General features: G+C 37.0%; 5 protein-coding genes across 5 annotated transcripts; 2 read left to right on the forward strand and 3 right to left on the reverse strand.

Moving 5' to 3' along the window:
- The first annotated feature begins 265 nt into the window (after nt 1-265).
- Nucleotides 266-2,156, forward strand: LOC17876746 (DNA replication complex GINS protein SLD5). Its single transcript, XM_006280952.2, has 6 exons — nt 266-487; nt 785-907; nt 1,309-1,391; nt 1,476-1,585; nt 1,738-1,810; nt 1,887-2,156. The coding sequence occupies exons 1-6, from the start codon at nt 317-319 to the stop codon at nt 1,990-1,992; spliced, it is 666 nt and encodes a 221-aa protein (XP_006281014.2). The 5' UTR covers nt 266-316; the 3' UTR covers nt 1,993-2,156.
- Nucleotides 2,157-2,732: 576 nt separating this feature from the next.
- On the forward strand, nt 2,733-9,016 carry LOC17876824 (DNA (cytosine-5)-methyltransferase 1). Its single transcript, XM_006279830.2, has 12 exons — nt 2,733-2,831; nt 3,174-4,635; nt 4,723-6,250; nt 6,351-6,515; nt 6,612-6,795; nt 6,879-6,990; nt 7,074-7,221; nt 7,306-7,503; nt 7,625-7,903; nt 8,016-8,177; nt 8,265-8,483; nt 8,657-9,016. Exons 2-12 carry the CDS (start codon nt 3,185-3,187, stop codon nt 8,804-8,806), a joined length of 4,596 nt encoding a protein of 1,531 aa, XP_006279892.1. The 5' UTR covers nt 2,733-2,831; nt 3,174-3,184; the 3' UTR covers nt 8,807-9,016.
- A 239-nt stretch (nt 9,017-9,255) lies between these two features.
- Nucleotides 9,256-10,279, reverse strand: LOC17876981. The gene is made up of 2 exons (XM_006281886.2): nt 10,077-10,279; nt 9,256-9,984 (listed from the first exon to the last, which is right to left on the reverse strand). The coding sequence occupies exons 1-2, from the start codon at nt 10,170-10,172 to the stop codon at nt 9,499-9,501; spliced, it is 582 nt and encodes a 193-aa protein (XP_006281948.1). The 5' UTR covers nt 10,173-10,279; the 3' UTR covers nt 9,256-9,498.
- A 3,295-nt stretch (nt 10,280-13,574) lies between these two features.
- Nucleotides 13,575-15,807, reverse strand: LOC17877294 (probable pectinesterase/pectinesterase inhibitor 58). Its single transcript, XM_006281401.2, has 3 exons — nt 15,019-15,807; nt 14,551-14,919; nt 13,575-14,465 (listed from the first exon to the last, which is right to left on the reverse strand). Exons 1-3 carry the CDS (start codon nt 15,671-15,673, stop codon nt 13,774-13,776), a joined length of 1,716 nt encoding a protein of 571 aa, XP_006281463.1. The 5' UTR covers nt 15,674-15,807; the 3' UTR covers nt 13,575-13,773.
- A 99-nt stretch (nt 15,808-15,906) lies between these two features.
- LOC17877054 (sucrose synthase 2) lies at nt 15,907-20,410 on the reverse strand. The gene is made up of 15 exons (XM_006279934.2): nt 20,102-20,410; nt 19,872-20,004; nt 19,628-19,779; nt 19,071-19,263; nt 18,858-18,976; nt 18,532-18,748; nt 18,350-18,445; nt 18,077-18,250; nt 17,772-17,888; nt 17,511-17,677; nt 17,197-17,421; nt 16,768-17,089; nt 16,442-16,686; nt 16,218-16,356; nt 15,907-16,129 (listed from the first exon to the last, which is right to left on the reverse strand). The coding sequence occupies exons 1-15, from the start codon at nt 20,377-20,379 to the stop codon at nt 16,094-16,096; spliced, it is 2,613 nt and encodes an 870-aa protein (XP_006279996.1). The 5' UTR covers nt 20,380-20,410; the 3' UTR covers nt 15,907-16,093.
- Between the last annotated feature and the right edge of the window lie 2,506 nt (nt 20,411-22,916).

Below are 22,916 nucleotides of genomic sequence, written 5' to 3' on the forward strand. Positions count from 1 at the left end.
TCATATGTAGGATTCACTTACAAATAAGGAAATAAAACCTAAATCTTGACATTAAAACCGACAACGGTTTTTAATTAAACCAAACCAATTTAACTTCAATTGCTTCAGTATATGTAATTACTAAACCGAATTAAACCATTGCTGTGTCGGTGGATCCAAATTACATTGAATGGGCTTGGTTTCAGCCCTAAACCCCTTCTCTGTTGACCTATTTTGGCGCCAAATCCGCAGTCGTGTTCCCGCTCGACCAAATTGATCTGTTCTGAATCTTTCAAGTGGAGAGGGAGAGAGAGAGATAGAGAGGGAAGCGGATCTAATGGCGTCGAATTCGGAAGCGGGGGAATCTTCGGCGGATTACGAAACAATGATGTCGACATCGGACGTTGAGCTATTGAAGAGGGCGTGGCGTAACGAGAAGGCGGCGCCGGAGATTCTCCAGTACGAAGGAGCTCTTGTCCAAAGAGCAAAAGAGCAAATCGAATTGGTGGTAAAACTAAATTTGTCTCTAACCCTAATTTTTTGTGTTGAGTTTCTCAGTAAATTAACCACTAATTCTATTGTTACATGATCTTAATTAAGCCTTCCATCACTACATTACCGGAACATAAGTGTTTAGAATATTACTGATTTAAAAATGTTAGCTTTTGTATAAAAAATCGAACTTGGTTAGTGACTTAAGTGTTAGTGATTGTTTATGTCAGGAGTGATTGTCTTGTCACTTGCATTTTCTACTATATATCAAAAATCCTGGGAATTCTCAGTTTTGGAAGTTTGGTGATTGCAGGAAGAAACAATTGACGATTATGTGGAAAATGGTATAGACCCTTTGGTGGTTTCTCTTTATCAGATGGATTTAGACAGAACCCAGTTTCTACTCAGATCATATCTCAGGGTTAGGCTCCTCAAGGTCTGTCCTGTTTTTCCACCCTATCTCTATCTCTGGGTTAAGCTCCTCAACGTTGATTTTAAGTGTCAATTTTAGTAGTAAAGATGTGTTTGCTGTAAGGAGATTTCTGATATTTGGAACGGAATGTTGCGTAATACACTTTGGTTTTGACTGTGTTCCTGTAAGACATTTTTATATTTGCAACGTTTTGATTGCTTTAGACTTTGCTTTTGATCATTTCGTAGGAAGAGATATTTGGAATGGAATGTTGCTTGATAGTTGTTAATACACTTCTCTTTTTATCAACATTTGTTCAAGTGTTAACTGTTGTACAGATATGTCATCTGTAAAGAGAATTGTGATATTTGTACTAATTCTTGACTTGTATGTCATCTTTAATGGTTTTCATTTGATTGTTGCAGATAGAGAAGTTTATGTTCCACAACCTCAAGTCAGAGGAAGCTGAAAGACGACTTTCTGAGCAAGAGAAGGTGTTTGCTACAAGGTTTGTTTTTCTTACTTAATTTATACAATTTAAGGTATTAGCTGGCGTTGCGAGTCATATTTTTAAAAAGATTTACGTTTACAGGTGTGCTGATGATTTAGCTAAGCATTTCGAAGAGAGTGTACTGCTTAAGTTGCCTGAGAATTATCAGTCAGTTCTCAAGCAATCCCTTATAAGTGAAGTGGACGATATGGGTACTTACCTTAACCTCAGCACTTTGAAACCATAATATAATTTAACTTAATTAAGCTTGTTATTATAGTTGAACAAATCCTTTTCATACAGTAGCTTACTAGTTTTTCCGTGTGGTTAGTTAGTGATGACTATAATTTGTGAATTCTTACAGTGCCGCAGCCGCATTTGGATACCTTTGTGGTTTGTAGAAGCAAGAACTTTGTCTCCCTCAATCTATACGAAGAGTAAGAATTCTCTTGTTCCTACAATCTTTCTGTAATATATCTACTAAGTGTGGTTTTTTCCCTTTACTTTGGGCAGAGGTGAGAGCCCCGAGACTGTGGAGATGGAGCGTGGTGATCTCTACTTCATACGTTACAAGATTGTAAAAAGAGCAATCGAATCTGGCCAAATTGACTTGATCTAGTGACGAGTGCTACCTTTGTTCAATGTTTATGATCTTGACTTGTATAGTGAAATTGTAAAACTGTATGAGTTTCCTAATGTCTTGATAGAAACTTAAGTTACCTACCATGCGGCTCGTGCGTAGTTCTCGAGTTCCTTATAATCAAAGAACCATCTTTATGATTCTATGATTCTATCTAATATACAGTAACCCCAATGTTAAAACTTAAAAGTGACAAGTCTCTAAAACTTAGCCTTACAAACTAATTAAAATAATTGTCGGATGATATTGTCACATTTTGAAAATCAAACCCTCACATTTTTTTACCTTCTAAAATCTTAAATTGTTTTAAAATAATTGTGTTAAAAAATAAAAAAATCTTGAATTGTTTTAGAAAAAAATCTCTACTTTGTAGTCAAAACAAAAATCTTAAAGAGATTCGTAATCATCCAAGTCAATAACTTTGTTGACTGACGGAAAAAGATAAACAAACGCCGTTTAATTTCAGCTTAGTAACAAATCTGTAAATTAAGAATTTAATATGGGAATATTCCCCAATATGTAAATAAATCACTCGATTCATTTTTATGTTCAACCCCTAAAATGCGAAAAAATATATTCAGGCGCCTATTTCTGATTTTTGCTTCATTTTAAATAAAAAGTTTTAGCGCCGTTTATTGCCGCGCGTCGTTTCGATTGTCTCTCTCTCTCTCTCTCCTCCCTTTTTATTATTACTCTCTCTCCCTCTTCTCTCACTCTTCATCTCAAATCAAATCAGTGCTTTTCTTCAACCTCTCTCTCTCTCTGACCAATTAGGGTTTTTGCGTTTGATTTCACGTTTCTCCGACTGATCTTCTCAAGTAAGTTTTTCTATGTCTATTTCTCCGAATTTTGTGTAGATTTCAAATTACAGTGATTGTGTTAAACCCCTAGATTTAGTAACATTTAGCTGGGTTTTTTGTTTTTTATCGAGTCGATTTGTTCATTGCGATGTGGAATACAGTTCAGTTACGTAGATTAGTGTGGAAATTTCAGTTCAATTGCATTGTAGTGATGATTTTTTTGGTTTCAAATTAGGGTTTTTGTTTTTTTTTGGAGTCGATTTGTTCATTGCGATGTGGAATACAGTTCAATTACGTAGATTCATGTGAAAATTTTAGTTCAATTGCATTATAGTGATGGTTTTTGTGGTTTGAAATTAGGGTTTTTGAAAATGGTGGAGAATGGGGTTAAGGCTATGAATGGAAAGAAGAGAGCGCTTCCAGAGATTAAAGAGACTGAAGATGTCCCTAGGACGAGGAGGCCGAGGCGTGCTGCAGCGTGTACGGATTTCAAGGAGAAATCTGTTCGACTCTGTGAGAAATCTGCTACTATTGAACTAAAGAAACAGCAGACCGTGGACGAGGAGATTGTCGCGATAATGTTAACGGCTAAGGAAGGTGGTGACGCCGAGCCTCGTCCAACAAGGAGGCTGAATGATTTCGTTTTGTTTGATTCAGAAGGAGATTTACAGCCTGTTGAGATGTTGGAGATTAGTGACATATTCGTTTCTGGTGCTATCTTACCTTCAGATGTATGTTCTGACAAGGAGAAAGAAAAGGGTGTGAGGTGTCCATCTTTTGGACGGGTTGAGAATTGGAGTATATCTGGTTATGAAGATGGTTCCCCGGTGATATGGATCTCAACGGAGTTGGCGGATTATGATTGTTGTAAACCTGCTGCTAGGTACAAGAAGGTTTATGATTATTTCTATCAGAAAGCCTGTGCGTCAGTGGCTGTGTATAAGAAATTGTCTAAGTCTTCGGGTGGGGATCCTGATATATGTCTTGATGAGTTGCTTGCCGCCGTTGCTAGGTCAATGAGTGGAAGCAAGTACTTTTCTAGTGGTGGGGCAATCCAAGACTTCGTTATATCTCAGGGAGAGTTTATATATAACCAATTAGCTGGTTTGGACGAGACAGCCAAGAAACATGAAACAAGCTATGCTGAGATTCCTGTTCTTGTAGCTCTCAGAGATGAGAGTAGTAAAATTGACAAGGCTGCACAGATTCAAGGAAGACCATCTAATGGGGTTTTGAGGATTGATGGAGTTTCTGAAGTTGCTGTGACCAATGCCTTGACATCTAAGCAACTGGTTGATGGTGCGGATGACGACAGAAGATATGCTAAACTGTTACAAGATGAAGAGTATAGGAAATCTATGCAGCGGCCCAGAAAAAACAGCAGCTCAGCTTCTGCTTCAAATAAGTTTTACATTAAGATCAATGAGAATGAGATAGCCAGTGATTATCCTCTCCCATCGTACTATAAGAACACCAAAGAAGAAACAGATGAGCTTATGCTTTCTGATGCTTTGTATGAGCTCGACGCTGAAGACCTGCCTCAAAGGATGCTTCACAACTGGACTCTTTACAACTCTGATTCACGGATGATATCTCTGGAGCTTCTTCCGATGAAACATTGTGATGATACTGATGTCTCCATTTTTGGGTCAGGCATGGTGACTGATGATAATTTATGTTGGTTTTCTCCTGACGATCCTGACAGTGGTTCCCACTCAGAAGATCCTGATGGGATGAGCATATTCCTCAGTCAAATAAAGGAATGGAAGATTGAGTATGGGGGAGAATATATCTCCATTTCTATTCGAACAGATATGGCCTGGTAATTTTTACTGTTCTAGTATTTTGTGCTCCATGTTTCTGGATTGTTTTTTTTTTCTTCTGTTGCTCATGTATAAGGTATGTGCAGGTACCGTCTAGGAAAGCCGTCAAAGCAGTATGCACCTTGGTATAAACCTGTTCTGAAAACAGCAACGGTTGGGATAAGCATTCTTACTTTGCTCAATGAACAAAGCAGGCTTGCTAGGTTTTCATTTGCAGATGTCACAAAAAGACTGTCTGGGTTGCAGACGAATGATAAAGCTTATATTTCTTCTGATCTTTTGTCCGTTCAGAGATTTTTGATTGTCCATGGACAAATTATCATACAGCTTTTTGCAGCATATCCCAACAAAAAATTCATAAAGTGTCCATTTGTTGTTGGTCTTTCAAGTAAATTGGAGGATAGGCACCACACTAAATGGATCATCAAGAATAAGAAAATTTTGCAGAAGCAACTGAATCTGAATCCAAGGGCAGAAATGGCACCAGTGGTATCCAAGAGGAAAGCTATGCGAGCAACAACGACTCGCCTGGTCCACAGGATTTGGGGAGAGTTTTACTCTAATTACTCTCCAGAGGATTCATTGCAGGCGATTGGTGCAGCCAATGAGGAGGAAGAGGTGGAAGACCAGGGAGAAAATGGGGAGGAAGAGGTTGAAGAGGAAGGTGAAAATGAAGATGTCACAGAGGAGACTGTACCAGAGCCCGTTGAGGTTCAAAAGCCTCATACTCCTAAGAAAATTCGAGCCAGTTCTGGAAAAAGGGAAATCAGATGGGATGGCGAGAGTCTAGGAAAAACATCTGCTGGTGAGCCTCTCTATCGACAAGCCCTTGTTGGAGGGGAAACAGTGGTTGTAGGTGGTGCTGTTGCCTTAGAAATTGATGTTTCAGATGAACTTCTGGCCATCTATTTTGTGGAGTATATGTTTGAAAGTACAGATCACTGCAAAATGTTACATGGTAGGTTCTTACAAAGAGGATCTGCGACTGTTCTGGGGAATGCATCCAACGAGAGGGAACTATTTCTGACTAATGAATGCATGACTGTACAGCTTAAGGACATTAAAGGAGTAGTTGGCTTTGAGATTCGATCAAGGCCATGGGGGCATCAGTATAGGAAAGAGAACATCGCTGCAGATAAGCTTGACAGGGAGAGAGCATTAGAAAGAAAAGCAAAAGATTTGCCAACAGAATACTACTGTAAAAGCTTGTACTCCCCTGAGCGAGGGGGATTCTTTAGTCTTCCACTAAGTGACATTGGTCGTAGTTCTGGGTTCTGCTATTCATGCAAGATAAGGGAGGATGAAGAGGAGAGGTCTACAACTAAACTAAATGTTTCAAACACAGGCTTTTTCTCCAATGGGATAGAGTATTCTATTGAGGATTTTGTCTATGTCAACCCTGACTCAATAGATGGATTGAAGGAGGGAAGCAAAACTGTTTTTAAGTCTGGGCGGAACATTGGGTTAAGAGCATATGTTGTTTGCCAATTACTGGAAATTGTCCCAAAGGAATCTAGAAAGGCTGATTTGGGTTCCTTTGATGTTAAAGTGAGAAGGTTTTACAGGCCTGAGGATGTTTCTGCAGAGAAGGCCTATGCTTCAGATATCCAAGAAGTAAGAACTATTTCTTATATCTGGTAATGTTTTAATCGGGGGAGTTTTCTTCTCAAGTTTATCTTACAATCTTTTCTCTTTCTTTTTGCAATTTCTTAAGTTGTACTACAGCCAGGATACAGATGTTCTCCATCCAGGGGCTCTAGAGGGTAAATGTGAAGTAAGAAAGAAAAATGATATGCCCTTATGCCGTGAATATCCAATATCAGACCATATTTTCTTCTGTGAACTTTTCTTTGACTCCTCTAAAGGTTCCCTAAAGCAGGTATATCTCTATTCACTTTAGTTTCTGGCAATTAATTTGTTATGATTATTGTTCCGATACAAAGTTGAACTGTTTCTCTTAACTGTTTTGTACCAGATGCCTGCCAATATGAAGGTGAAGTTCTCTACTATTAAGGACGACACACTTCTAAGAAAGAAAAAGGGAAAGGGAGTAGAGGGTGAAACTGAGTCTGGGATTGTTAAGCCTAAAGAGATGCGTCTGGCTACACTAGATATTTTTGCTGGTTGTGGTGGCCTGTCTCAGGGACTAGAAAAGGCTGGTATGTATTATCTCCAGTCAATTCTTAAAAATCTTCCTAAATGCTTGAATTAGTTGTATTAATATTCATACTATATGTACAAGGTGTATCTGATACAAAATGGGCAATCGAGTATGAAGAGCCAGCTGGGCAGGCTTTTAGACAAAACCATCCTGCGTCAACAGTTTTTGTTGACAACTGCAATGTGATACTTAGGTAAATAGCCAACAAGTAAAAAGCTTACTGTTTCAGTGTGGCTATTTCTTGTGTTGTGATCAGTTTGTTGAAATGAATTGCAGAGCTATAATGGAGAAAGGTGGAGATCAAAAGGATTGTGTCTCTACTACTGAGGCAGATGAACTCGCAGCTAAACTTAGTGAGGACCAGAAGAAGACTCTGCCACTGCCTGGTCAAGTGGACTTCATCAACGGAGGACCTCCATGTCAGGTATATATTTTAGATTGTCGCAATACTTGTCTAAAAATTTCGTTGTATAAGTGAAAAGCTCTTAACTTGTGATTAATTTGGCAGGGGTTTTCGGGGATGAACAGATTTAACCAAAGCTCTTGGAGTAAAGTTCAATGTGAAATGATTTTAGCATTCTTGTCTTTTGCTGATTATTTCCGGCCACGGTATTTTCTTCTAGAGAATGTGAGGACCTTTGTTTCATTCAATAAAGGGCAGACATTTCAGCTTACTTTGGCTTCCCTTCTCGAAATGGGTTACCAGGTAAAGTCCTAACGTTATTTAATTGATTGCTCTTGAGTAGAAGTTGGTATGCTACGTGGGCAATGGTTTGCAAAGTAAAGTGTGATATTGGATTTAACATTTTTAATATGATGTTACCCAGGTGAGATTTGGAATCCTCGAGGCAGGCGCATATGGAGTATCCCAATCTCGTAAAAGAGCTTTTATTTGGGCAGCTGCACCAGAGGAAGTTCTCCCAGAATGGCCTGAGCCGATGCATGTCTTTGGTGTTCCCAAGTTGAAAATCTCTCTGTCTCAAGGATTACATTATGCTGCAGTTCGTAGTACTGCACCTGGTGCACCTTTCCGCCCAATCACTGTGAGAGACACAATTGGTGATCTTCCAGCAGTAGAAAACGGAGAATCTAGGATAAACAAAGAGGTATGACAACACATCAGGAGACAGAATCTATTTATATACATATCTATTAAACACAACAACGTGAACCCATTTGATTTTTTTTGTTGTTTGGGGTGATTCTTGTGTCTTGCAGTACAAAGCTGAGCCAGTCTCGTGGTTCCAAAAAGAGATAAGAGGAGACATGATTTCTCTCACTGATCATATCTGCAAAGAGATGAATGAAATAAACCTCATTCGATGTAAAATTATCCCAAAAAGGCCAGGTGCTGATTGGCGTGACCTGCCAGACGAAAAGGTCAGTCCTATACATCCTACTACGGGATTTCCTTTGTCAGTTCAACCACTGGAAACTAAAAAGGATTGCTTTGTTTTGCAATTACAGGTGAAATTATCAACTGGACAGGTGGTAGAAATGATTCCCTGGTGTCTGCCAAACACAGCTAAGCGCCACAACCAATGGAAGGGACTCTATGGGAGATTAGACTGGCAAGGCAATTTTCCGACTTCCATTACTGATCCTCAGCCCATGGGCAAGGTGGGAATGTGCTTCCATCCTGACCAGGATAGAATCCTCACAGTCCGTGAATGCGCCCGATCTCAGGTAAGAAAAATTCTATGTTCCTAGTCAGTCCTCTGGTAACATTCTCAGTGAATGCAAAGCGCTTGCTTTATGAAATGATTTTCAGATACAATGTTGAGCTCTTTTTTTCCGGGAAGTAGAGTAGTATTAAGCTTTTATCAATATGGTGAAATGGTTGTATATGAAAACTGCAGGGGTTCCCGGATAGCTACCAGTTCTTTGGGAACATAATACACAAACATAGGCAGATCGGGAATGCGGTTCCTCCACCGTTGGCGTTTGCTCTTGGTCGTAAACTGAAAGAAGCCCTACAACTCAAGAATTCTCTTCAACACCAGCCTTAAGTATCTCGATTTAGATTCGTCATTTCCTTTATAATATTCATAGAAGTAGCTACGTTATGATCCTTCTCTTGCAACGAAACTCAATAGTTATTGGTGCTAGTACTTATTATTAAGAAAAAGCCTACGAAGAGTTTTTGTATATTACCTATCCGGATTGAAAATCATATTGTATATATATTTCCCTTAAGGTCTCTCGATTATGTTTGTCAATCAAGCAAGCAATGATGTCTATATGGACTACGAGTTTCAATCATTTTGCGTCGGAAAAAAGTTTGTCAACATATATTAAGTTAAAAAGTTTACGACTCATGTAAACCCTGAGATCTAACATTTCAGACACTCTCATCAGTTGCTGAACAATTTGTAACATTAAACATTGTATAATCGAATAAAATTAGGTAACCACATATAAAACAGTTATTAAATCATCTGGCATCAACAACGAAAAGAAACAACAACAACAACAGCTGGTTATTTTACCTTTAAGCTTCTCTCTGTAACACTCTTATGTAATGGATTTATCATATCCTAAAACAATTGGGCCCATTAGGCCCACAAACCAAATCTTAGCTTTTCTTACAAATAAACTATAACCACACCTCCCAAAAAAATAAAAAAAATCTTATCAATTCCTTTTTTTTTTTGAGCCAATCAAAAAAATTTATAATAAGTTTCTGCAAACTGATGTTAAATCACGTGACCAAGTAAATAGGACCAGACATAGAAGAAGAAGAAGAAGAGGTAGTGATCCTCTGTTGCCGCTCCATGTTAAGTTCCCGTAGACTCAAATACTGAACCGCCGACGTCGTAGTCATCATCGGTCGGTACGGTGTGCTAGAACCGCTCCAGCTCTCCGTCACGTAAACCGGACCAGATATAGAACCGGCTCTAAAATTCCTAGCTCTAGCAATGTGAACGTCGCTGCTAGTACTACTACTACGATCATCAAACTCATTGTCGTCACCACCACCGGAGCATCTACTACGACGCTTCAAGAAGAAGAACAAAGCGTTCTTGCACCATAACCAACGTTTCTTGTTCTTGTTCTTGTTTTTGTTCTTGTTGTGAAGAGTGGTTCGGATCATATCGTCTCTTGAGATAGGTTTCTGAAGCTTGAACTGAAACGTATCAATGGATGAGGAGGAGGATGACTTGTGTTTCTTTGCTTCTTCCAAAACCTTACACAAAATAAATCAAGAAAAGAAAAAAACAGAGTTTAGCTAGCTAGCTCTATATCGAAAACCCTAGGAACAGAAACAAGAAGAGGAACCTGAAAGTAATGGATCTGAGGATCGAAGCCATAATCACTGAAATGTTGAGATTCAAGCATTGGGAAAATTGGAGATTTGTTTCTTTTGTTAGACATATTTGGATTTGGTTGAAAATATGAGTTTTTGATGAGTTGAGAGTTACAAAGAGAGAAAAAGGTGTTTTAGTGTGTTTTGGTTTATGATTCAGTGCTTCTTTTCAATCTCTCTTGTCTCTTTCTACCTTCTTTTTCGGTTTGTACATAACTTTTAACATATCTTAGAAATTTCGTAATAAATAAATAAAACTAAGAACATTTTTGTATTCTGTAACATATCACATGGGAATAGTTTTTTTTTTCTTATTACAAAAAGAAAAAAAAAAACATTGTCGTAATTCACACTCACTAGTATATTATATATATTTTTGAATACTATGTCGAGAGATCCCATTGGAACATTTAATGGTACCAAGGAATGTGCATGGGTCCTTCTCATCATTTATTCTTGTCACATACTATATAACATTTACTATGTTTATGTGCTAACCAAAAAGAAATCTAGATGACTTTCACAAAAAGCATATGACCTTTTTTTACATACTAAACGAGTGGGTTCTTTAATACAAGGGCTAGACGAAAGTTCAATATACCAGATAACTTTTTAACTATATGGTTCTTTAATTTTATAAAAATGTTATAGTTGGATGACTTGGTGGTTCTCTAAAGTAATTATAGTATAGTTAATTACTTGATTAGTGGAAGAAGAAGCCTTGAAACTGGAATTAGTGGGATTTTTTGGGGATCGAGACGTTGAAAAGTTGGAGAGAGCATTGGGTATTTGTGGTTAAGAGTTAGGACATTGGTTGGTTCCAAGAGAAAATATCTTTTTGGTTGGTTCAATGCTCTCTTCAGTCTTCTTTACTCTCTTCAGTCTCTTTCCAACTTTTATTCTTTTCGGTTAGTCCATTCCCAAATACTTTCATACTCTATATAAAATCTGTATTTGTAGCCGGTTATTACATGTAAATGATTTACTTACTATAAAGTTTCATACTTTTTTTGTTTTTCTTCTGACAAAAGCATATATCCTCAAGATAATTAAACAGTCTTCCCACATGGTAGATGGGATGTTATAGTAAATTTTTACTTTTAAAAGTCAAAGCAAAGAAGGAGCTAGCTAGCTATTATGAGTCTGCTCATAAAAAGCAATGCAATACAAAGTTTTATTATAAGGGCATGTACATCGGAGGGACCGATTTCTGGTCCCAATTTTTTTTTTTTTTTTTTTTTTTACAGAATTAAAAAAAAAACAAAAAAACAAAAAAAAATTATCCAATCGCGGGCCGCCACGTGTCAGTGGGGCCCGCGAATGGAAGAGCGACCGTCCCGTTTAAAGGAACGACCCGCACACAAAATTTTTTTTTTTTTTTTTTTTACTTAAAAAACTGGGGGACTGGCCATGGGACCTGCCAATGCCCATAGTTTAAGGAAACACTATCACACTATTAGATTGTTGTATTACGAGACTGTCGAGACGTGAGACTCACCACTTTTCTTTACAAAGTTCGAATAAGGTCGAAAGGTAAGGAAACTTAGAGCAACATTATCAAGGAGATTTAAAGGGTATTTAAGCAAATTTAAGATTTAAATTTAAATCAAAAATCATAATTTTAGGTAAGATACTTGAGACAGGTATCTTATACAAGATACTTTTGGAGGGTTAAGATACGTATACGTGGCACATTTTGATTGGATACAGAGATAAATATATAAGGGGAGAAAAATTAACTTAGTTTTTTTCTCTTTTTTTCTCGCGATGCGAAACAACAATATCACCGACGACCACCATCTTTTTTTTTGTCAATCGACGACCACCATATTATGTTTGTTTAAAATTTTAAAATTTGCTATAATTATAAAATTTTCTCAAATTACAAATTTTAATTTTTTAAATAATTTTATTTTCTTTCTAAGATATCCAGATGAAAATGAACGAGATATGTATATTCAGTTTAATGTTACCGAATTTCAACAAGCGGAAACTGCCAAAAGTACACGAGTGGATTTCTCGTATGATACATATATGCCTTCAAATTTTGTCGATCTGATGGCCGCTAGAACTCGACTTCGAGATCGAGCTAAGCATGAACAATTGAAGAACGATTTGGGCGAACATATTTGGAGTAAATTTTCACGTAGTCAAGTTTAAATTTATTGTACTTTAGGTTATAATTTCTATCTTATAATTTCTCTCTTATGTATGTTTTCAAATTCTAAATTTGCAATAATTATAAAATTTTCTTAAATTACAAATTATAAAAAAATATCTAAGATACCCAACTTAAGATCCTACCAATAAACACATCTCAAAACTAAAAACTCTTAAACTCTACTTTTTCAAATTTAATACTAATTAATTCTAAGATACCCTAATTAACATACTACCTATAATGTTGGTCTTATGTGTCTCTAGCGATACTAACTTTGGTACGTATTCACATCTTTACTTCTTCGTGTTATAACAAATGTTATCAATTAAAAAAAGTGATTAATATCCACCAAAGCCACGCCAAAAAGAAAACCATTGATCAAAAACATCTAAAAAGCTATTTAGTTTTCTCTGATCCATAAAACAGTGAAACTCTTAATCAATAAACCTAAACCAGAAGTCAAAATGTAACTTACTATTTTAAACATAATACATATATCAAAATGTACGTGAAAGTACAAATTACAAATTACAAATTACAAATTCAGTTGCCAGGATTCATGTAAATATTGAACTAAATCTATGTCATCAAATTATAAATATACTTCGGTAGTTTGTAGCAGAACGATGAACTAGAATAAACCGAAGTTGAAAAGCACTCCACACGTTGTGTCTCTACTGATATCCATACTAGATCAGACGGGATGCTAGTATCGTCAAGAGATCAGCTCAAGAACGTGATAAACCTCTTTGTCTAATATTAGGTTCGGCTACGAGAGTGTGTATCACATCACGTTAACGAAATCTACTAGTAAACCTAGTTTGTTAATGGGCCATAAGCCCAATTACTTCTCACGTCAACCTTTTATACATATATATATATATATAATAAACACTTTATTATAAATACACAAATATAAACATATATGTATATCTCATATAACATATATATTATATTATATAATCCAACCTTATTCCAGTTTGCTTAGTTGTGTGACTTTTGTAGGATAGTATAATATTAGTAATGAACTTCTAAAGTCATTGATTATAAGTGGTTTCTAGCAAAACGTTATAATCACCTAATATTATTCGACTTTCGAACCTTGTCGATACAACTTAAACTAGAGTAAATACAAATGATTTCTGGACATTCCCAACAGCGGAGACCAAAGTAAAGAACATACTAAAACATTGACAAGGCTATAGAGCAAAGAACCATCATTCCAATGACAAGAACATAGACAAGGACAAGAGCATGCATTGCTTTAACAAAAAGTTTAGAGTGACTCTCTTTATACGTCAGCTTGGTATGAACTATGAACTATAATGAATTATTTTCATCTTCCGTTACACATTAATGTAAAGTTTAAGTTCTTCTTTAGTTGTTCTTGACAAAAGTTATTTTAAAAAAATAATATTAACCCGACTACATAGAAAACAAATGACATGCATAGAAAACTTATTCACCTTTAAAATAATTATTGGTTTAAATCACAAAAACAGGCCAATCTACTGCAAATTCCCCATGTAAGGCACACGATTCGGTGGTATCCACAAGTTACCACGTAAAAACCTAGCAGGAGTGAACCGAAGAGCTTGCTTAGGCGACAGTTTCTTGATCCCAGGCCACTTAACACGTTGTGATTGGTCCGAGCCAGGCCCAGTATTCTCAAACTCAGCATAGTAAAGCGTACTAAGTGCAAAGTCACCATCCCAAGGAAGCCATCCCGCGGGATCAATAACGTTGTCTATGTTTGTTCTCATTATAATGGTTCTTGAAAACTCTTTCCATGGCCTTCCAAGATATGCTTTGTTTATAGACTTAACCGGAATGTACTCTGGTTCTCCCATAATGTGGCAGTTGTGTAGCACGAGCCCCGTGGACTCACGTACATCGGTCCGGCCTTGAGCTGTGATCATACAAGACTGATTTTTCATTGGTTTTCTAACCACAATGTTACAGTTTTGTAACACGACTTTGCCATCTCCGAAGATGAAGTCAACAGTGCCGGAGATTGTGCAGTCACGGTAGAACTGACGATGAGAATGGACGTAGAGTGTGTCTTGGTAACCATCGATTTGGCAGTTGTGGAAAACAGCATAGTCCGCTGAGACTCTTAGGGCTACGGCTTGGTGTCCTTCGGGACCAGCAGTGTTTTCAAAACCTATGTTCTTGGCCGTGAAGTTATCACCGTTGACGGCTGTATATATTAAAATAGGTTAAGTAGGTAGATAACAAAAAAAGCAAGTGGCTAAAACGTTAAAAAACAGAGTTGGGACTCTCACCAACAGTGGCAGTATGGTATGTCTTGACCTTGCCGATGTGATAGTTGAGACTACCAGTGATCTTAGTTTTGGTTGGTCCATCACCGATGAAAGTGACGTGAGTCATCTTCTTGGTCACGTTAACTTTCTCGTTATAGACACCTTGCTTGATGTAGATAACAAATGGATTTTGGTTTGCTTTAGGCACAAGATTCAAGGCTTCATTGATAGTTTTGTACTGACCGCTTCCGTCCTGAGCTACCACTACATTAGGTTTTACAACTCCTTGCGTTGCCATGAGCCGTCGAGTGTTTGGTCCAACCCAACTTGGGATACCGTCCTTGGTCGACAAGAGTTTTCTAGCGTAGTGTCCGAGATCTCCAGTTAATCCTGTCACCCAAAATGGTAGTATTGTTTTGGTTCAGACTACTTGCGTAAGACCTAGCTAGACATGTATTCAAGTGAACAAGTAACAAATGAAAATATTACCTGTCATGTTGAACCCTCCGAGAAAGCTAGAGATGCTTGTAATCATGGCAAGACCATTACTAGTTAGCTCTTTGGATGTTTTAAAGATCTTGTGCATGTCTTGTGAAAGGTTCGAGTTAATTTCGTCAAAAGTATCCATGCATGTTTGTTGATAAGCGATGGAGCCACTAAGCCAAACACGAAGATCTTCGACTAAGTCCTCAATATGAGTGATTGAGAAACCATCAAAGTTATCAAGACACTTCTTCAAATCGTCTGTAGCATCAGTCATAAGACTCTCACACAACTCCAAAGCATCTTTGGTCTCATTGTCTTTGGCTGCCTTGGCTTTCAGCTCCTCGGAAGCTTTCTTGATGCTATCTTTAATGGATTGAATGGTGATGTTGAAGCCAAGCTTAATGAGTTCAAGAGGCTGAGTGGAGTCAGGAGAAGCTTTCATGAGACTGTTGACACAAGTCTCTTTGTAATCAGTAGGTGCACAAACTTCTTGAACTGCCTTGGTGGTTGTTTTGATCTGCACCCCAGCGATTGTCTCTGAACCGATGGTATTTCTTGACATTATGATGGCGACAGCGATAACCATGACAACGAGCAAAGCCGTGATAATCCCAGCAATGATGCATTTCTTCTTTTTCAATTCACCATCGATCCCCATTTTTTGTTTGGAAGGGCTTCTAACTGTTGCTTAGAGGCTCCTTGCGACTCTGTTTTGGTTAGAAGGAAGGAGAGACAAGAGTGGAGTTAATAATATAATGCAAATGCAAAGTGCTATTATTGGGGGTGGGTTCTGTCGTTAGGGGTTTGTTTCCCAACAAGTTAAGGTTTTAGCTTTGGAACGTTATAGCAATGTTTGTGTATTTACCTCTAAAAATAGTAACTACTGTTAGATCTTAGATTCAACCAACCACTGGTTTATTGTTATTGATATTAAGAAAACAAACAAAACAACATTAACACAAACAGGTCCAGAATCAAATCACGCAAGGAAACAAAACACAACAGCTTTCTTTATTCAAGATAACACAAACAAAAGCTCTAAAGAGAGTGCAGCAAATAGAAACCAACCATGTCCTGCTCAATTCTCATCTGTTGCCAGCGGGATTGAATTGGCCTGTAAGCCGAAAATAGAATTATGTAGGTAAAGTAGGAGAATACATCCAAGAAAAAAGAGGAGAAGAAGAAGCGTGAGTTACACTAACCAGATCACGGAACTTCGAAGAGTAAAACATCTCTAGGTAACGTCGTGTTTCTCTCCTTTCGAGCTTAGAAACATGTTTCCAGAATGCATAGACTCCAGCCAACGTAAGCAGCCTCTCTGAGTACTTCTTCCATGTGTACCTATACATGCACAAGCCCTTATAGAATTAGCTGGGTGAAGCGATTAGAGTACTGTTGTTAAGCCTGTCAAGGAAATTAGGCCAACCTTTCATAGATTCTCTTGAGCCCTCCTTCAGAGATTTTTACCCAATGATTCGGATTGGTGTTGCAGGTCTCAAAGAAGCTGACCAGGGTAGCTGCAACCTGGTCTGGATGATATGGGTCAATGTGGAACCCTGAAACTCCATTCTCGATAATCTCTGCTGGTCCACCATGACAAGTAGCAAACGTTGGGAGACCACAAGTCATTGATTCCACAACTGTAAGCCCAAATGCTTCATAGAAAGCAGGCTATAGTGAAAAAAGAGAGAGATTAGATGGTCTGTTAACCTAACAAAAAGTCCAAGTATTTATGAATTTATTTCATGTTACCTGAACAAAAACACCTTTTGTGTCTGCCATATAACGGTAAAGCTCACCATTTCGGGCACGGTTCATTTGAGCAGCAATCCACCTGAACTGACCATGTAAACCATACTGCTCGATCAGGCTGTGCATCTTTTGTATCTCAGACATTTCTTCTCTGTCCCTGGACTGATTCACATCGATGTAGCCACCGACTACAACAAGATGTGCGAGCTCTCTCAGCTTGCTATTCTTGGCATAACACTCAACTAGCCCAGTCAAGTTTTTCACCCTGTCAAGTCTTGCCATGGAAAAGATGATTGGCTTTGACCGGTCGCTCAGTAAACCACTGTATCAACACAAAAAAAGATTGAGACATGCAAGCCAATACAAATATAATGTGAAAAAGGATATTTCGTTTTCTATTACTGAATCAGAATTATTGAAAGGACTTACACATGCTCATCATTCTGTTCTGCGCTAAAGAGGAGTTCTTCAATTGACTCATGAAGGGCAGTCAGTCTTCTTTCCTTGTCAGAATATGGAAAGTATATGGTCATATCAGCTCCTGGAGAGACTATGTTAAACTTGGGATCAAAGACATCAATTCCATGAACAACTCGGTAAAGACCAGGGAGAGTGAAAGCTGTGTGGCTCTCGTATTGCCCAACATTATTCTTGCTGTAACAAAAGAAAAACAGTTTCTGTTGGCATTAAACCACAATTCCAGAGGCAAGACCATGCAGTTGAATATCCAATGACATTTTTACCTTCCTGCAATCTCTTGGTATGTACTGGTGATGATGAAATCAGCATTATTCATGGCAATTAGATCTGCAGTGAACTGACTTGAAAAATGATACTTATCTTCATGGTTTCTCCAGTAAATGTCAGACTCAGGGTACTTGGTTTTCTCTAAAGCATGAGCAATATTACACTGCATCTCAGATGGCAAAGGAGAGAGGTCAGACCAAAATTTTACAAGACTTAATTTAATAATACAGAGAAATGTTAGTGTAAAATTCATCAACCTGTATCACGCCTAGCTTACTAGCTAACAAAGAAGCAACAAGATTTCCGTCACTGTAGTTGCCAATGATGAGATTTGGTACACCCTGCAACTCTGCCGAAATTTCGTTTGATGCATCCTAGTCACATAGAAGTAAGTGTTAGCCCATATATGTGAATTTACAGCTGAAATGGATTATCCTACGTCATATGTACAAGTACAAGTATATTCTTTAGTTACCCTTACTCCATCCTAACCCCATCTAAAAAAGAAGCAAAAAAAAATTGCAGCAGATATATAGAAATCTGCCTACTAGTAATTTCTAACCTCTGCAAAAGTCTCCAGGTATGGCCAGACATCAAATCTCGAGATCCACTTGCGAAGAATGCCTTTTTCAGTTCTAAATGGTATACGCAGAATGTGTGCGTGTTCTGTACTACTAACTTTTTCTAACCTCTGGTTGCACGTCGTTCCTTTTGCTTCGGGTATCAACCTTGTTACCTATAGAAGCCAGCAAGGAGACATGAACTTACACTGAAACTTGAATGCCAAATTTTAAAATGGAGAAGAATGAAGTAAATAGTCAGCAAGAAAATTTACAATGAGAATCTTTGGAACAACATCCAGTCCTTGCTTCTGTATCCTAAGGAGCATTTCGCTTTCTAAAGCACGTACTTGATCAAGAATGTAGACAACCTGCAAATCTCAACAGTAGAGTATAAGTTGAATCAATATAGAGAACCACCAAGTTCCCAGAAATGGAAGATTACGATCAAAGCTACCTGTCCACCAGTATCAGGCAGACCCAAGACATTGGCTTGGCCAAAGTAACCATGCGGAGACAAAATCACAACATTGAACACCATAGGAATCCTTCCAAGAAAAGTCTCCAAGACAGAAGGATCAGGTGCCTGGAGAATGTCTAGAAGGAGATGCACCATTTCTGAAACCTTCTGTGCAGTGTCACCCCACCCCCTTTCAAATCCCATCCCTTGTAGTCTTCACCAAAGCACATTTTCCAAGAAGAAAAAAAAGGCAACATAATTTGTTGGCGAACAATTAAGGAGAAAGAATATGCAGGGAATGACAAAAGAATGAAAAATCTTACTCAAATTCGAATTCAGAGAATGGAGTCGCCAGAGGGAGTTTAGAAAGAAACTCCTCTGCCCTTGCCAAAGCTCCCTGAAGTATGGGAATATTCTGTATACGATCATTCAGCATCATGGGCTGCATCATACAGAGAGAGAGTATGGATCAGTGTTATATACTAATTACACAATGTTTATGAAATAAACTACATTCAAGGGTCGAAAAAACTAACACGGCCATCATGTTTGTGAGTGCGGAGAAACTCAAGTAAAGGCTCCATGCTTTCTTTGTTCCGAAACATAATTGATGAGAGGTGACGGTTGAGGAACTGAACCCCATTCCCAATAGATGATGACCGAGTTGGGCGAGGAAATGTAGCATTGAAAGGTTCAAAATCAAGCTCAAGAAGATAATTTCCATTGGCACTGAAGAAAAAGATTGACACTTTAAGCATCCAAGCAGAGAAGTTAAAAACATAAAAGTTTATTTATAGCAGAATAAAATATTGCGATGACAATTAATGTGCTTCATTTCCAAGTCTTAATTGCATAAACTTGCAGAGTTTTCCCAAATAATTTTAGTCTGCCTAAATTTTCTCATTGCCTCATCCTTTAAATAGCTTAAGAAAATCACTGGACATATATCTAGTAAGAATATATTACATATATGCATATATCAAAACATTATTGTGTACTAGGAACTCTCTATGCTAATCACTCCACTACATTTGTGTATAGAGCTGATCAATATAAACACACACAAAAACTTTGCACGAAGGCATTTACTTACTGGCCATTAACGAGCTCTTCTTTAAACCGAAGATATTCAGAAACAGTTAAATGATCAACGCTCAGCTCATACACATTAACACGGACATATTCCCTAACACCAGGTCTGGGACGAATAGCCATGGCAACAAACGGAGGCAAAACTATGGCTTCCTGGGTGCAAAAAACTTATGTGTATCACACACAAATCAATAAAGCCTAAATCGAAAGATACATGAACATAACATAGTCATCATAAGATTCACCTCTGCAGATTGCAGAACTTTCATGAATGGACTTTTGTAAAGATCTTCAGTTGTTCCATCAACTTTCACAGTCTTAAGGAACTCATCAATCAGCTGGTGTGACTGCAGTATCCCCTTTCCCTGAGCTACATATCTAAAGGTGGCAAAACAAAACCATTACTCTTGAGATCAATCATAACACACATGCAAGGAAAACGAACAACCAGAGAGAGAGAGGGTTAAGAAGAGACCTGGAGAAAAGAGAGAGGAGCTCATTACGTTGAGCAGAGATGGCGTCGTGAACCCATTCACGCATAGTCTCGAACCTACCAGTCGGCATGATTTTTTTCTCAGAGGCAAAAACACAAACACTTACAAGGCAAACCCAAAAGGAGAGGTCTTTGTTGAAGAAACCACTCCAGCATATGTATACGGGATCGAAGAAAGACTCCATCTTTAGGGTAACTGTAACTTGCCGAGAAGTGGCGAAGAAAGATCGACACTTGGCGGCAGAGATAACAAAAACCATGGGCGAGTTTCTTCAACACCCACCACCACTACCAGTAAAGCTTAAGTTCGACTTTAGAGCGTAACGCCCGTAGTGGTGGGCCTTAGAATCTCCGATATATGATAGACACGTTCATATCCGAGATCGATTCCTCTCAATCTTACGACAAACGACGAGCTCTGGTTCGTTAACACATATGAAGAAAGACCCGCCAAAACAGAGCAGTGTATTTTTTTTTTAATGCTTTCCACTTTGCTTTATTAATATCATTGAGGCTTGGCTTTAATTCAATAAGTGGCTACCATATTTTTTTTTACTTAAGATTAAAACAACTCCAACTACTATTTTGTTGTTCTTTTTTTGGTCATTTAAAAAAAAAATATGGATATGGATGTAAACAAAAATATATGGATATGGATGTAAACAAAAATATATTGATGTGGAAGTAAACATTATAGTGATATATTAATATTAAATAGAGAAATTTAGATATTGATCCACATGTTGGTAACTTTTTTTTCACAGAATAACCTTTGAGATAAGCCATCAAATTTTTTGATTTAAAAGATAAATAAGGAAATACAAAACAAAATTGAGGTAAAAAGGTGAGGGAGTACAATTTTTAGTATGTATATGGAATAACTCTATGAATTATGCAATGAAAACTCAACAAATGTCAATATCATTATGCGATAAAAACTCAACCAAACATTTTAGAACACTCGTAAACACAACAAACCTACTCTAAGGTCTACGCATATTTTTTATTTAGAGTAAAAAAAAATCAACTTATATTATTATGTTGTTCTTTTTTTTGTTCATTTCTTTTTTGAATATGGATATAATTTTTGTGTGTATTTTATCAAAAAGAGTGTAGATATTTTGATTGCTAAATGAAAAGGCAGCTCCTTGCGAATGAGAAAAGATATGGCAAATTGATGCTTTTCAATATGAGACGTTACAACAAGCTTTAGAACGTCTAAAAACACATCCAGTAGCTGCTACATTAAAAATTGGGAGAATCCTGGGATTTACAAAGGTCCAATGGGAAAAGATCGTGTTGACGTGGGAGAAGACACAATATTAATAAAAAAGAGGTAGTCGTCCGATGCAAATCAAGCAATGGTGCAAAAATAGAAATGAAGGATATGTGTACATCTCATTAAGATGATATAGATGAAGGTTGCAAGCTACAAATGACAGTCATGCTAACCTATTGTTTAGTGATATTTTAATATTATTTATTGAAAATAAATATTTGATGATTAAATAAGTATGAATGAAAGTTAATTATTGAAAAACTTGAAGAAAATTAACATAAAGATATATGAGAAATAAGTTGATACAATTGGTTTAATCAGTCAATGTGGAGAGTGGAGCGTCAACCTACTTTCATAAAATTTAATAGAGGTACGTTTAATCTATTACTCCAAACCTCCAATCTTTTAGCAAATTGCAGCATTTGGTATAAATCTAAGTAAGAGAGACTCAAACAAATAGTTAGTCAGAACATTTTTAATGGTACTTTTGGAATAAAACTAACAATGTTGTTTTTGAAGAAAAAAACTAGTTTTAGTGGTACGTACGAGAATTGACATTAATTAATTAATTAATTAGAGGGTCTACTTATTTATGATTTAGTTAATTTCATTTGATTAAGCTATTTAATTTGTTTTATCAATAACTATTGATTTTATATTAGAAAATCCCTATCAGAAAATAAAAATACAATTGAAGAGGCTTATAAAACCTTAAATGTTGGAATTGTGGGAGATACTATTTTTGGTTTTCACTATGTGAATTACAACAATTCTTATTAAACACCTATGTAATTTTCCGTTTACCTTCACACAAAGTTCTACGAAACTACAAGTTGGGTATTAGCCGTAAAATACAAAGATTTTGGATACTCTAATCAGATGAACAATTAATAATTTTTAGTAATTTTCAAGGTGTTTTTTTGGGTAAAATCTATATTATAAATACACGGATTTTGAATAGTTTACTATTACTAGTTTTTTTTTAAAGCAATAATTTGTGGTAATTGAGAAAAACAATCTTGGACATTTTTCTCATTTGTACTTTTATTTTAATTAAGATGATAAAGACTGTAATCGTTTACATTTAAAATAAAATTTACTTATTTTTATATAATTAACACATGATGTAAACATATTCAACAATTTGGTGTCAATCAATCATTAAAATTTAAAATTTTACATAGCAGTGTGGTAATGAAAATAGTAAAATACGAGACGTGTAAAAAACTTAAAACGTAAAAACCCAATGGAAAAATAATATTCAAAATAAAATAAACAAAATGTACACTCATTTCTCTCAGCCCTAAAAAGCTTCACGCCGGCTTGTTTCCACCGCCGTTTGTTCTTCTTCTTCCTTGTCTCTCTCTCTCTCTCTCTCTCTCTCTCTCTCTCTCTCTCTCTCTCTCTCTCTCTCTCTCTCTCTCTCACGAGCTTCCACAGAAAACATTCCAACAAAAAAAGTTTTTTAGAAAAAGTATAAATAAGCATAAACTATACGATAAACTTAACTTTTGATAT

Source organism: Capsella rubella, unplaced genomic scaffold (assembly GCF_000375325.1).
Source record: "Capsella rubella cultivar Monte Gargano unplaced genomic scaffold, Caprub1_0 scaffold_8, whole genome shotgun sequence".
Lineage (NCBI taxonomy): Eukaryota > Viridiplantae > Streptophyta > Magnoliopsida > Brassicales > Brassicaceae > Capsella > Capsella rubella.